Source organism: Orcinus orca, chromosome 15 (genome assembly GCF_937001465.1).
Source record: "Orcinus orca chromosome 15, mOrcOrc1.1, whole genome shotgun sequence".
NCBI classification, from domain to species: Eukaryota; Metazoa; Chordata; class Mammalia; order Artiodactyla; family Delphinidae; genus Orcinus; species Orcinus orca.
Genome location: NC_064573.1, coordinates 72,554,392 through 72,569,558, shown reverse-complemented (window position 1 = coordinate 72,569,558; position 15,167 = coordinate 72,554,392). Strand labels below are relative to the sequence as shown.

The window sequence follows — 15,167 nt, the reverse complement described above, 5'->3', positions numbered from 1 at the left end:
GCATAGAAGCTAAATAGCTATGTTAAATCTTATTTTAAGAGTTTCCTTTTACCTTTGCTTCGTAACCATTAACAACTTCTGCTTTATCTGTCCTCCAGCCCCAGAATCCGGATTTAGTTCTGATAAAAAGTGAACACCACAAATTTCCACATGTACAATATGCCATTCAGATTTATCCCTGCAGCCTTTATAGGTTTCTTCCCCCAGCTTAAGTTAGTGAAGGACACTTGGAAATTAGGGTCCTACTGTCCACAGAAGGATGTTATTAACAACAGATGGCTCAAGCATCCCCCACCCCCTCCCACAGTTATTAATCAATTTGCCTCACCCCCGGCAAGAGAATGCCTCCATTCTTGGCTTCTTTACGAAAGCTGCCGGCAGAGGCAACAAAGGTGGTGACATTTATTGGACAGCTGTCCCCAAGAAGTGAGTGCAGATGACCAGCGTCCAAGGGCTCGCCACTCTGGGCCAGAGCATTCATCTGAGTCATCCCAGCCGTGGGCACCGATAGAGTCAGTGGCTCTATCCCCATAAGCAGCAGTATCTCAATCCAGGAATTCTTAGAACAGTGAGGCACAGACCATCCTGCTCCTGGAGAACATGGGTGAGGCAGGAACTCATCACTGTGGAGAGCTGCTCGCAGAAGCCATTAGTGCCTGTGGAAAGGCTTGGGAGTTCGCGCGCGTTACCAGGTTTGGTGCAGCGGGGGAAAAGAATATCAAAAGCAGTTTTTCAGCCCAGCCGTTGAGTCCAGCTCTGTGGAACTGCTTTTAAAGCAGCCCAGCACTTCAGCAGCAGCTGTAGCATTGGTAAAGTGCCCAAACACCCAGTTACTCAACTCAATATACTCCTGGAAAAAAAATGCATTTAGGAGCCAAATGCGGCCAAGAGGCTCTGATTCTTTTTCAAAGCAGCTCACCCTGGGAAATGCTCCCACTCCCGGGGGAGCCCTGCCCAGACTGCCCCTTTGTCTAGGACGTCACATCCCAGCTCCGCTGTGACTGCTGCACTTGGGCCTGTGTCGGGCAACTGCCTGCCTCCTGCTCCGACCCCGGGGTGAAGCAGGACACTGCGCAGGAAGCTCCAGAACGGTGGCCGGGAGGTGGTTATCTAAATGTTGTGTTTCCAAACAGTTTGCTTTTCTTCTAATGAGATTTAGTAAATGCAATTAGTCCAGACAGGGTATGCGAAGTTTTATGTGTGCATTACAGTCCATCAGAGAAAGGAGGGACCAGAGCTTACTTTACTATTCGTTACCCACAGTTAGCACAATGTGACCGATGGAGGGAAAGAGAGGACGCCTAAAAGGATGATAACCACATGCTAGCTATCTCCAATTTACATTCCAGAAACAAATTTAGGGACCGCACCTGCCTCATTAATGAACCTTAGTCCCCTTTTAGTCGGCGATCAATGAAAATCAAGATATTCCTTTGGGTGAACAGTTCAATCCTCAGTTCCTGTCTTTCACTAAGAACTTGGTATCTTGGCATAGGAAATCGTCGCTTTCTGGCACTCGGACTGAAGGATGACTAGGTCTGCTCCACTTCGTCCTTCGTGGATGCTGAGAAATCAGAGCCGCACTTTCTCCCTGGGAGCTGCCACACTCCTCACTCAGCCACACCTGCTCTACCTGCAATCCTGGCTGCTCCATTTCCTTCCCCACATCCACTCTCTGACAGCTTAGTTATTAAACTCAACATCTACATCCTATTTTAAAACCAAGATTCTAATAAATCCTTGGCTCCTTGATTAACTGTACATGCAGAGGCATCTGATAATGATAGGAGAAAACCCAGCTTCCTCTTTTGCCATTTTCACCTCTGCCCGTCTCCACTGAGACCACCATGCCAAAGGCCACTTAGCACATGCTGGGACTCGGAGGCTGCCACACAATGTGGAGAAAGGCTCTGAGGGTGGCAGGGAATGCTCTGTTTAAGGTGGGCAGAGCAGAACCTTTCAGAGGAGAGACAAATCCAAACTGCAGCCAGAGGGTATATATCCGCAGGCCCAAAATTCACTCGGGCAAAAGTATTACTTTGCAAACATCAAGCTCAGAGTAAGATTAGGAGAAAGAAAGGGGTGAAGAAGACTGTCATAACAGGCCCACATCTTCCAAATTTAATCAGCTGAACACTAGCTCACACCTCGGGTAAGAACCAGGCAAGCACACTTTTTCTAGCAGCAAACCTCACCCTCAAGAGGGGCCCAAGCCCTTGCTTGAACCACGAGAAGCTCACTAAGCACCTATTGCATTCCAAGCACCACCGAAACCAGCAGGTGCCTTCTAGAAATTCTCTCTCAGCAACTCTCTGATGCTTGCAAAATGAGGGTTAGCCTGAACCATCTGAAAACCCCGGGACCACAGGAATACAAAATGTAACTCAGTACAAATGGAAGGGGGGCTGTCTACCCTCCGCTGGGTAACAGCCAGTAACCATCACATTCTCTGTAAATTACACTTCAGAGCAAACAATGACGCTACAACTCTGCTGCTAAACTAGGGGGAACAGTGGCTCCTCTCATGACATCTGAGATTTCATCTCGAGATTCACTCCTTTTTTCTTTTCAGCTGAGGAAAACAGGAACCTGAAGATGAAGCCGCTTGCTCAGAGCTGCACAGTTAGCAGCCCTGCCGATGGTGCCAGGTTCCTCCAGCCCTCGGCTCCCCCGTCTTCCAGCTTTATGAGCAGAGCCCTAGGCTGGCGTGCCCTCCCGGCCTGCAGAGGCAAATGCTGAAGCCTGGAGATGTTTTCCCAAGACCCTTCCAGGTAAAGCCACGGTCAGTCCCTAAACCTTGCTGTCCCTGGAAGACAGCGGCTGTACCTGGTGAGGCCGGCGCGAGGAGGCTGGCGACAGGGGACTGACCCTGCCTCAGGGGGTGTCACTCCCAAAGCAGCAGCATACCTGGCATTTTCTCTTCTGCTACCAACAAATACCCTAATTCCACAGCTTGATCTAAATTAGGGGAAAGGGGCACTTAAACCTTATGTTTGATTAAACTGAAGACTCTCAGTTTTATTAATAAATTTTATACTGGAAACAAAGAAGAAAAGGAAAAGAGAGAACAGTCAGTATATTCATTAAGAGGAAAGAAAGCCTAAATCCAGAAGAATAGTGTCCATGTCAGCTCAGGCTACGTCCGCTGCTTTGGTTTACAGAGAGCTGGATGTGACATCCTAGGCAAACACTCAGGGCTCTCACAGAATCCCTCAGTTCGGTGTGTTCTACGGTAGAAGCACTCAGGCCAACAGCTATGACAGCCTCCACCCCCTTACAAAGGCCCTCCCCGCCTCGGCTCTGCCCACAGGCAGAGGCCCAGAAATGGTGTTCTCACCCGGGTTAACCGAGGCACAGACCTCCCCAGAGGTTTCTCCACATAAAGTCTGGAATAAAACTGAAACCCCTCCAGACTCTTGCTCTAAACTATTAGGCCTCATGGGAAAACAGGAGGTTGATGAGGGGGAGAACCACATTGAATTGTATGATAAGTGTGTATTTGACTGACTAATATCAGTATAACCACACTCAGTACTGGACCCATTCTACCTCGGAAACTCAAAGCTCCATGATTTGGGACTAGGGAGTCTTGTGGATTGCCAAACACAGAAATAAAATTCAAGTAAAATCCATCAGAAAAAGGGCCCATAAAAGAACATGAAGACATTTCTCCAAGACTTAACCAATGTGCCATAAAAATGCTACATGGTGGAGGATGTCAGCTGTGGTTTGTTTGGTTAGAGCAGAGATCAACTTTAAAACCCACTAGTGTTTCTTACACCATATTAGAAAAATCCCAATCCACCCATACTTTCCAATTAATATATACGTGGCACTAAAGATAGCAGTAAAGGGATTAGATGTGAAAATGCAGAACCTAAATCCATACCTTTCAAAAGCAATGTTTTTAGTATCAAGGCTGGTGTTAATGACTGGGCTTGTGAGCCGCCTCTCAACCTCCCTGCCTTTTGGCTTCATCAAGTCCAGAGTGAGGCGCTCCATTTCCTGGGAGAGGTCAAAGTGTTCGGTGGTGACCACTTTGTCATCGTGGTTGACTTCCATTAACTCTGCCCAGTTGTCTGCTCATGGAAAGAAGGGCGTAACTAAGCACAGCGCAAGTAAGATGCAAAACCCAAGAAGCTTTGTATGTTAAACTGCATCATCTTTCACACACACCCCATCCCCCCCCACCCCCTGGTGCTATCTGATAAAACCCAAAGACTATTGATTATCGATTACCTACTTGCCCAGGAATGATCTGGCCAACTTTCCATAACTCAGAGGAGGCTCTGGGCCATCTTCCCCAAAGATGCAGACTTTTTAAATAACTTGTATTTTTTGTTAGCAACACATTTCATCTGTGTACTACTTCTTTAAGTATATGATTACCTAATTAATATAAATTATTTATGCACAACACTGGGTTAGCCACACCATTTCTCACCCTCCATTAGGGGACCATGCCTGATTATGGAGGCAATATAAAGAGATACAAGACAGGGTCTTGCACTCAGAGGTTTAGGAACATCATATGTCAAGAGGGTAACACTGTTGGGTGGTAAATGATATGTGCAAGAGAACTATCCAGATAAGAAATAAGATACAGGAATTGAGAGTTGAATAACTAATAAGAATAACGGCAACAACAACAAAACATGCCCCAGAGACAGGCACGGAAAAGGCACATAAATGTGAATACATTTTGATGGTTAAAAAATCACTCAGAACTTAGGAAGAGCAGTGATTACTAAAACAGAACCACTCACCTTCTCCCTTAAAGATAAAACTCCGCCTCCCTCTTATCCAGCTCATGTTCTCAAATCCCAGCAACGTGATATCCACACGCAGTTTGGCACCACTTTTCCAAATGCGACAGACATCATTCGGGCATATTCTGGAAACCAAGGGCACTGGAGAAGAGAAGTGTACTACTGAGAAAAGCCCGAGGGCCAAGCAGAACAGCCAGGCCCCAGAAATCAGGATTCTGACTTCAATGAAAGGACAGGAGTGGCAAGATGGCGTCGGTCATACAGAACTGGGCTCGACTCCCACACTTACAATACAAGGAGTCATTCTTAAAAAATAAAAATGGACTTTCTGTTCTACAGCTGTTTATAAAACTGCAGATCTATGTCTTGTCCAGAGAAAACGCTAAATCAATTTCCCAAGAGTATTCTCAATCCCGAATGAACCCTTCTCACTGACTACCATCAGGGCTAGAGTGCATCCATCTGGCTGTCCTTATCCACATATGCTCCTCTCACCATCTGGCTGAGGCCCCCCTATACTGTCAGGCCCACCATTCAAGATATCAAATGTCTAAAAGATGCTGCTTTTTTAACAAAAACTGAGATCAGAGTGGTTATTTGCATTAAAAAGAACTCAGTTTCATAGAAGAAGCTGAAGTTCTGTTCTTTCATATACTTTTTACTTCATTTAAATGTTTTATTACAAATATGACTTCTTGCCTGAAAGGGAAGTCTGGAAGTGAAAACAGCTGAAAATCTGGGAGTTAGAAACTGTCATTAACTGATCTACAAGAAACAGAAGTAGAACATCTAGGAAAATTACTGTCAGTCAATTTGCCTTACATAAGATTTTGGAGAAATACATCCATTTCGTTAAAAACAAGCTATTCCAATATTCGTCTCATCTTCTTCCTTAGAAAAACAAGTTTAGGACTTCCCTGGTGGCGCATTGGTTAAGGATCCGCCTGCCAATGCAGGGGACACGGGTTCGAGCCCTGGTCCGGGAAGATCCCACATGCTGCAGAGCAAACTAAGCCTGTGCACCACAACTACTGAGCCTGTGCTCTAGAGCCCACGAGCCACAACTACTGAAGCCCGCGTGCCTAGAGTCCATGCTCCACAACAAGAAAAGCCACCACAATGAGAAGCCCGCGCACCACAACGAAGAGTAGCCCCCGCTCGCCGCAACTAGAGAAAGCCCGTGCGCAGCAACGAAGACACAACGCAGCCAAAAATAAATAAATAATTAATTTTTTAAAAAAAAGAAAAGAGAAACAAGTTTAAAAGGATCGCGTTGAACTCCACAAGGAAATGAGTAACTGATTTATGATAAACCTTACTAAGATTTTAGCCATTTAAAGTGAGATATTAAAAAACGAATAATATAGATAAATGTCAGCGATAACTGATAAAAGGAAGAGACAAAATTGTCTATATATTGTACTGATGAATGCTTCAGAGAAAAAGTCTTATGCACGTGGTAAAAGTTTGGAAGGAACACACCTAAAGCATCAACAACAGTTGTGTTTATGTGGGACTGTGGGTGACTGTCTTCCCTCACTCTCATCTATTCATTTTCTAGATTAAAAAAAATACATATAACTTTTATAAAAAGTTATATAAGCCTATATTCAAGCTAAATAAATTTCAAGCCCACAGCCACTCACCCCAGCTGGTGAATTCCCACTTCATCTGCACGTAGAAATCCGGAGCCTGAAGGACAAAGGTTTAAAATAAATTACCCCTTACAGCGGAAACTAACACAACACCGTAAATCAACTATACTCCAATTAAAATTAATTTTTAAAAAATAAAATAAAAAATAAAATAAATTACCCTTGGTACCATTAACTAAACACAAACACAGTAAGGTTTACTAGGGGTGTTTAAAAGGGAGAGCGAGAAAGAACAGAGAAGAAGAAACATAAATCGCAAACCCATCACACTAAATCCTTATTTTATGTTCAGGCTGTTATTTTATCTCAATATAAAATATGTCTAGACAGTTAATAAAGTTAACTGCAAGTGACAAGGTTGGAGGGAGATAAAGTCAAAGTTGATTTAGGGGCTCAACCGTGTTCCTAACAGTAATGGCCCATGAGCCAGGAGGATGGGCTCAAGCACCACCACACGATATGGGTCACAGGCTGGTCTAAGCAGAGAAGAGGGAGCATGGACCCCATCTGTTCTACGGGGAACTTGACTGTGAAAGGCTTTGTGTGCTGGGAAGTGCTTGGTGTTTATCGGACCACTCTGAAACCAAGAGGCTGCAAGACATCACTGCCCCCAGAAAGTTGAGTTTTCCCTCCAGTTAACAGAAGACTTTCGCCCCACTTTCCTCTTAAAGTTTTAGGATTTGGCTTTTTGAGGTTTCACACCACCACAGCAGGCCTGTTTAGGATGATTTTCTGACCTACCATGAATTCCTACAGAAGGTTCTTGGAGAGCTACTTAAGAAATCCAACAGTTAGCATGAAGGAAGAAAAATGCCAGAAATTCCAGGTGTTTTTCTGCTCAAGAAAAACCAGATTCCAATGATGGGTGAAGACACTCCGAGGGGCAATGGATAAGAAATGTGGACACGTAACAAGGAGACACTGTTGAAAGACAAGCCGTCATGCACGGCCTCTGGTGCCACCAAGCACCATGTTATTTGTGGGCTGTCTATAACCTCCAGCAGAGAATACCACTCAGTGCAGTTCACTGCTATGGATCAATACAGGTAAAAAACAGAAAGTCTTTTATACTGAATTTTTTAAGTGTGTGTGACTCCATGTTAAATAAGTCATTTTCTGCTTTGTCAAATGGACAAATTTTGTTTTTAGTTCCTCCTACAGTGAGTTAGATAAGAAAACAAATCTATGTGATCTTTATGCACTCAAACACACATCTGTTTTAAAAACAATGGATTCAACAATTTCATACTTCATGGACGGTTTTCTTGTAGTATGTGTAAAACGAATGTCTTAGGCAGGATTTAGCTTGTGTCACAGAAATTTTTTTTAAGAAGAGTGCTCAGATAACAAGCAGTGATTGTCTCACAGCAAAGTTATTCCTTTTCTCAACAGAATTGTTAATTTTTCTCAAGAAATGGGGAAAGCCGATTTATCTAGCAAATATCTTTGGAAATACTTGGGGAGCTCACTTCTGTGTTTAAACTGAGAATAAACAACATGAAAATTGAACCGCTGGTACTTTCTCGTCTCCTGCTGCCTCGGGAATATTGCATATGGTTGACCAATAAGACAGTTATTGCAAGTGACAAAGGTTATCTGAAGAATGGTAACCACCATCCAAAACAATCCAAGAGCCTAGAAGTAAAGTCTTTTAAGAAAATTCTCTGTCACAGAGCCCATACATCATTCACAAGAGAGAGAAACTGCCCCAAAGCCAGTAACTATAAATAAATTAAGGGAATGGATTAGAAGTCACAAAATACAAATGGCTAGAAGTGACAGGGGTGTCAAGAAGAGCTGCACACAGACTTCTGAGCCTCAACAGGCCCTGAAAATCCCCATATAGTCACAATGTTCATTACAATTTCCCCAAGATGACCTGAGCTCGGGATGCTACTTGTAAGAAAACAGGCAGCTAGACAAATTAATTGCTTGATGTCCATTTGTCTTTAGTTCTAATTTTTAAATAACACTTAAAAGAGTAAGTCTTAATGACCCGGAAACGTAATTTGTGAAAGACTTCATACATTTAACAAGTTGGAAAAGCAAGGAATAATGCATTTGGTATTCAATACATCGTATTCACGACTCATAAAACTCTTTAGGAAGGCACACAAGGATGTCAAACTGTGTCCGCAGCTGCTGTGTCAGCATTTAACTCCAATGATGGCACTGTCAATTTTTATGGCTACCTCGAGAATTTTCTGGAGCAGCTCGGGAACTCCCTCGAGGGCCATGGATGTGTTGTGGAAGTCCCGATGCTGAAGGACTGTGTACACCATCTCGGGATCACCAGTGCTCACAGCCTCGTGCAAAACTGGAAGGCAAAAAAGTGAAATTTGACCTCCCTGTATTCTCACACTTTCTGACAAATTCCAAAACCACTATGAAAAGTATCTATCTGGATCAAAGGCCAATATTCTCTTCAAGGTGGGACCCAGGCTGCAGCCCCCCCGATCTTTATCACCATGACTACTTACTTCTAGCCCTTACCTGACTGAGAAGAGAAGAGAACATAGCACTCTTAGCCTCTTGAGCAAACCCTACCATCGTTCCCTTTCCCCCCTTTCTTACCACTGGCTCTGAAATACTGACAGTGTCTTCAGAGCTGGCTTTCACTGTGTGATCACATAACTGTGGAGACGGGCAGGTAGGGTTTGTGTTGTGTATATCCTTGCTCAGTCAACTCAAAATTACTCTGAGAGTAATTCTGAGAGTATGAGAGTGTGCAAAACAAGTGAAGTGCCAGGATTTCACTGGAAAATACTACTACTTTCAGCTATAATTTTTTTGATTTTGTCTATCCTCATGGACTCGCTAGAGTTACCACCACATTCCTCAGGGGAAATCCGGCCTCCACACTCATGTCTGATGCACATAGAGCTGCTTTCTGGATAAGGAGTCACCCTCTACCCAGGGCTCTTGGCCCAGGACATAATTCGGACCACTGTGCTGCAGACGAGCCAGCAGCATCCGAGGCTCTCATCTTCTTGCCCAGCCCCAAGTTCCAAGAGAGAAAGAGTCTTAAGATAAAGATGACTTGGGACAATAAGGACTGAAACTGGCCTTTATTCAAAAAGAGAAAACAAAATGAAAGGCTTTAAGTTATTTTACAAGTATACTTGCCTGTCCATCCCTCGCGATTTTCTTTTGTAACGTCTGCTTTATGTCGGAGCAAGACTCTAGCAGATTCCAAATGTCCCAAAGAAACAGCAAGATGCAATAAGGTTCGACCTCGCGGATCCAGAGCCTCCACATTCTGTAAAGTAAACACTGGCGTTTATATAATTGGATATATTACATAAAAACGTGGAAAGGAGTTTGAGAGATAATATTCAGTATAAAAATTAAAAATAGGAGGGTCGGGTTTTCCCTGGTGGCGCAGTGGTTGAGAGTCCGCCTGCCGATGCAGGGGATACGGGTTCGTGCCCCGGTCCGGGAAGATCCCACATGCCGCGGAGCGGCTGGGCCCGTGAGCCATGGCCGCTGGGCCTGCGCGTCCGGAGCCTGTGCTCCGCAACGGGAGAGGCCACAACAGTGAGAGGCCCGCGTACCGCAAAAAAAAATAATAAATTAATTAATTAATAAAAATAAATAAATAAATAAAATAGGAGGGTCTGGGAGAACCCTGTTGACATAGCATCACACAGAAGGGATTTGGTGTGTTCACAGTGGTGGCAGAAGAATCTCTCTGACACATCTGGGCCAAAAAGCAACCTCAGGCTACTGAGACAGGACTCCCCATTCTCCTGCAAAGGTAAGCCCAGGAGGCTTGAGACAGTACCCTCAATGTGCTGTGGATGGTAAACATCATTTAATCCTAAGACAGTTCAGAATTAAATATGAGAAAGATGAAATACACCAAATCCACAGTATTCATCTTTGTGTTAACTTTAGTAGTATTCTGTGTAATATGGCATTTTCAATGTTTGTAAGATTTAGATAATGTATTAGAGAATCTGACAAATTAGCCTGTGATTCTAATGTAAGATATGCCATTGAATAATTGATTTTGGACTCGTATTAGAGATTTTTACTAGTGTGCAAATAATATTAAAAAAGAGGAGGACTGGTTCAAGATAGCGGAGTAGAAGGATGTGTGCTCACTCCCTCTTGCGAGAGCACCGGAATCACAACTAACTGCTGAACAATCATCGACAGGAAGACACTGGAACTCACCAAAATAGATACCCCACATCCAAAGACAAAGGAGAAGCCACAATGAGATGGTAAAGAGGGGCACAATCACAGTAAAATCAAATCCCATAACTGCTGGGGGGGTGACTCACAAACTGGAGAACACTTATACCACAGAAGTCCACCCACTGGAGTGAAGGTTCTGAGCCCCACGTCAGGCTTCCCAATCTGGGGGTCCGGCAACGGGAGGAGGAATTCCTAGAGAATCAGACTTTGAAGGCTAGCGGGATTTGACTGCAGGACTTCAACAGGACTGGAGGAAACAGAGACTCCACTCTTGGAGGGCACATACAAAGTAGTGTGAGCAGTGGGACCCAGGGGAAGGAGCACTGACCCCATAGAAGACTAAATCAGACCTACCTGCTAGTGTTGCAGGGTCTCCTGCAGAGGCGGGACAGAGGTGGCTGTGGCTCACCATGGGGACAAGGACACTGGCAGCAAAAGTTCTGAGAAGTACTCCTTGGCGTGAGCCCTCCCAGAGTCCACCATTAGCCCCAGCAAAGAGCCCAGAAGGCTCCAGTGCTGGGTTGCCTCAGGCCAAACAACCAACACAAGGGAACTCAGCCCCACCCATCAGTAGACAAGCAGATTAAAGTTTTACTGAGCTCTGCCCACCAGGGCAACACCCAGCTCCACCCACCACCAGTCCCTCTGATCAGGAAGCTTGTACAAGCCTCTTAGATAGCCTCATCCACCAGAGGGCAGACAGCAGAAGCAAGAAGAACTACAATTCTGCAGCCTGTGGAAGGAAAACCACATTCACAGAAAGACAGACAAAATGAAAAGGCAGAGGACTTTGCCCCAGATGAAGGAACAAGATAAAACCCCAGAAAAACAACTAAATGAAGTGGAGATAGGCAACCTTCCAGAGAAAGAACTCAGAATAATGATAGTGAAGATGATCCAGGACCTCGGAAAAAGAATGGAGGCAAAGATCGAGAAGATGCAAGAAATGTTTAACAAAGACCTAGAAGAATTAAAGAACAAACAAACAGAGATGAACAATCCAATAACTGAAATGAAAAATACGCCAGAAGGAATCAATAGCAGAATAAATGAGGCAGAAGAACGGATAAGTGACCTGGAAGACAGAATGGTGGAATTCACTGCCGCAGAACAGAATGAAGAAAAAAGATTGAAAAGAAATGAAGACAGCCTAAGAGACCTCTGGGATAACATTAAACACAACAACATTCGCATTATAGGGGTCCCAGGAGGAGAAGTGAGAGAGAAAGGACCCGAGAAAATATTTGAAGAGATTATAGGCGAAAACTTCCCTAACATGGGAGAGGAAATAGCCACCCAAGTCCAGGAAGCGCAGAGAGTCCCATACAGGATAAACCCAAGGAGAGACACGCTGAGACACATAGTAATCAAATTGACAAAAATTAAAGACAAAGAAAATTATTGAAAGCAACAAGGGAAAAATGACAACATACAAGGGAACTCCCATAAGGTTAACAGCTGATTTCTCAGCAGAAACGCTACAAGTCAGAAGGGAGTGGCATGATACATTTAAAGTGATGAAAGGGAAGAACCTACAACCAAGATTACTCTAGCCGGCAAGGATCTCATTCAGATTCGACGGAGAAATCAAAAGCCTTACAGACAAGCAAAAGCTAAGAGAATTCAGCACCACCAAACCAGCTCTACAGCAAATGCTAAAGGAACTTCTCTAAGTGGGAAACACAAGAAAGGAAAAGGACCTACAAAAACAAACCAAAACAATTAAGAAAATGGTAATAGGAATATACATATTGATAATTACCTTAAACGTGAATGGATTAAATGCTCCAACCAAAAGACACAGGCTTACTGAATGGATACAAAAACAAGACCCACATATATGCTGTCTACAAGAGACCCACTTCAGACCTAGGGACACATACAGACTGAAAGTGAGAGGATGGAAAAACATATTCCATGCAAATGGAAATCAAAAGAAAGCTGGAGTAGCAATACTCGTATCAGATAAAATAGACTTTAAAATAAAGAATGTTACAAGAGACAAGGAAGGACACTACATAATGATCAGGGATCAATCCAAGAAGATATAACAATTATAAATATATATGCACCCAACACAGGAGCACCTCAATACATAAGGCAACTAACAGCTATAAAAGAGGAAACTGACAGTAACACAATAACAGTGGGGAACTTTAACACCTCACTTACACCAATGGACAGATCATACAGACAGAAAATTAATAAAGAAACACAAGCTTTAAATGACACAACAGACCAGATAGATTTAATTGATATTTATAGGAAATTTCACCCAAAAACAACAAATTACACTTTCTTCTCAAGTGCGCACAGAACATTCTCCAGGATTGATCACATTTCGGGTCACAAATCAAGCCTCAGTAAATTTAAGAAAATTGAAAGCATATCAAGCATCTTTTCCGACCACAATGCTATGAGATTAAAATCCATCACAGGGAAAAAAATGTAAAAAACACAAACACATGGAGGCTAAACAATACGTTACTAAATAACCAAGAGATCACTGAAGAAATCAAAGAGGAAATAAAAAAATACCTAGAGACAAATTACAACAAAAACACCATGATCCAAAACCTGTGGGATGCAACAAAAGCAGTTCTAAGAGGGAAGTTTATAGCAATACAAGCCTACCTGAAGAAACAAGAAAAATCTCAAATAAACAATCTAAACTTACACCTAAAGGAACTAGAGAAAAAGAACAAACAAAACCCAAAGTTAGCAGAAGGAAAGAAATCATAAAGATCACAGCAGAAATAAATGAAATACAAACAAAGAAAACAACAGCAAATATCAATAAAACTAAAAGCTCATTCTTTGAGAAGATAAACAAAACTGATAAACCTTTAGCCAGGTTCATCAAGAAAAAGAGGGAGAGAACTCATATCAATAAAGTAAGAAATGAAAAAGGAGAAGTTACAACAGACACTGCAGAAATACAAAACATCATAAGGGACTACTACAAGCAACTCTATGCCAATAAAATGGACAACCTGGAAGAAATGGACAAATTCTTAGAAAGGTATAACCTTCCAAGACTGAACCAGGAAGAAACAGAAAATATGAATAGACCAATCACAAGGAATGAAATTGAAACTGTGATCAAAAATCTTCCAACAAACAAAAGTCCAGGACCAGATGGCTTCACAGGTGAATTCTGTCAAACATTTAGAGAAGAGCTAACACCCATCCTTCTCAAACTCTTCCAAAAAACTGCAGAGGAAGGAACACTCCCAAACTCATTCTATGAGGCCACCATCACCCTGATACCAAAACCAAAGATACTACAAAAAAAGAAAATTACAGACCAATATCACTGATGAACACAGATGCAAAAATCCTCAACAAAATACTAGCAAACAAAATCCAACAGCACATTAAAAGGATCATACACAATGATCAAGTGGGATTTATCCCAGGGATAAAAGGATTCTTCAATATATGCAAATCAATCAATGTGACACACCATATTAACAAAGTGAAGAAGAAAAACCATATGATCATCTCAATAGATGCAGAAAAAGCTTTTGACAAAACTCAACACCGATTTATGATAAAAACTCTCCAGAAAGTGGGCATAGAGGGAACCTACCTCAACATAATAAAGGCCATATACGACAAACCCACAGCAAACATCATTCTCAATGGTGAAAAACTGAAAGCATTTCCTCTAAGATCAGGAACAAGACAAGGATGTCCACTCTCACCACTATTATTCAACATAGTCTGGGAAGTCCTAGCCATGGCAATCAGAGAAGAAAAAGAAATAAAAGGAATACAAATTGGAAAAGAAGAAGTAAAACTGTCACTGTTTGCAGATGACATGATACTATACATAGAGAATCATAAAGATGCAACCAGAAAACTACTAGGCTAATCAATGAATTTGGTAAAGTTGCAGGATACAAAATTAATGCACAGAAATCTCTTTCATTCCTATATACTAACAATGAAAGGTCAGAAAGAGAAATTAAGGAAACAATCCCATTCACCATTGCAACAAAAAGAATAAAATACCTAGGAATAGGGCTTCCCTGGTGGTGCAGTGGTTGAGAGTCCACCTGCCGATGCAGGGGACACGGGTTTGTGCCCCGGTCTGGGAAGATCCCACATGCCGCGGAGCGGCTGGGCCCATGAGCCATGGCCGCTGAGCCTGCGCGTCCGGAGCCTGTGCTCTACAACAGGAGATGCCACAACAGTGAGAGGCCCGCGTACCGCAAAAAAAAAAAAAAAAAAAAAATACCTAGGAATAAACCTACCTAAGGAGATAAAAGACCTGTACTCAGGGCTTCCCTGGTGGCACAGTGATTAAGAATCCACCTGCCAATGCAGGGGACATGGGTTGAAACCCTGGTCCGGGAAGATCCCATATGCTGCAGAGCAACTAAGCCCGTACGCCACAACTACTGAGCCTGCACTCTAGAGCCTGCGTGCCACAACTACTGAGCCCGCGTGCCACAACTACTGAAGCCCACACGCCTAGAGCCCATGCTCCGCAACAAGAGAAGCCGCCACAATGAGAAGCCTGCACACCACAACG

At 43.1% G+C, this 15,167-nt stretch overlaps 2 protein-coding genes across 6 annotated transcripts in view; both read right to left on the bottom strand.

The window, feature by feature from the left end:
* The window catches only part of LOC117197277 (uncharacterized), an 86,506-nt gene that overhangs the window by 36,064 nt on the left and 35,275 nt on the right, over window positions 1–15,167 (bottom strand). The window lies entirely within an intron of this gene.
* ANKRD13A (ankyrin repeat domain 13A) overlaps window positions 1–15,167 on the bottom strand; it is a 39,686-nt gene that overhangs the window by 11,252 nt on the left and 13,267 nt on the right. For both annotated transcript variants that reach the window (XM_004281405.4, XM_012537334.3), the window contains exons 2-7: window positions 9,551–9,683; window positions 8,617–8,741; window positions 6,416–6,461; window positions 4,767–4,910; window positions 3,890–4,079; window positions 53–119 (exon numbers count right to left, since the gene is read on the bottom strand). In XM_004281405.4, the coding sequence (XP_004281453.1) occupies window positions 53–119; window positions 3,890–4,079; window positions 4,767–4,910; window positions 6,416–6,461; window positions 8,617–8,741; window positions 9,551–9,683 (705 nt within the window). The remainder of the gene's footprint in view (window positions 1–52; window positions 120–3,889; window positions 4,080–4,766; window positions 4,911–6,415; window positions 6,462–8,616; window positions 8,742–9,550; window positions 9,684–15,167) is intronic.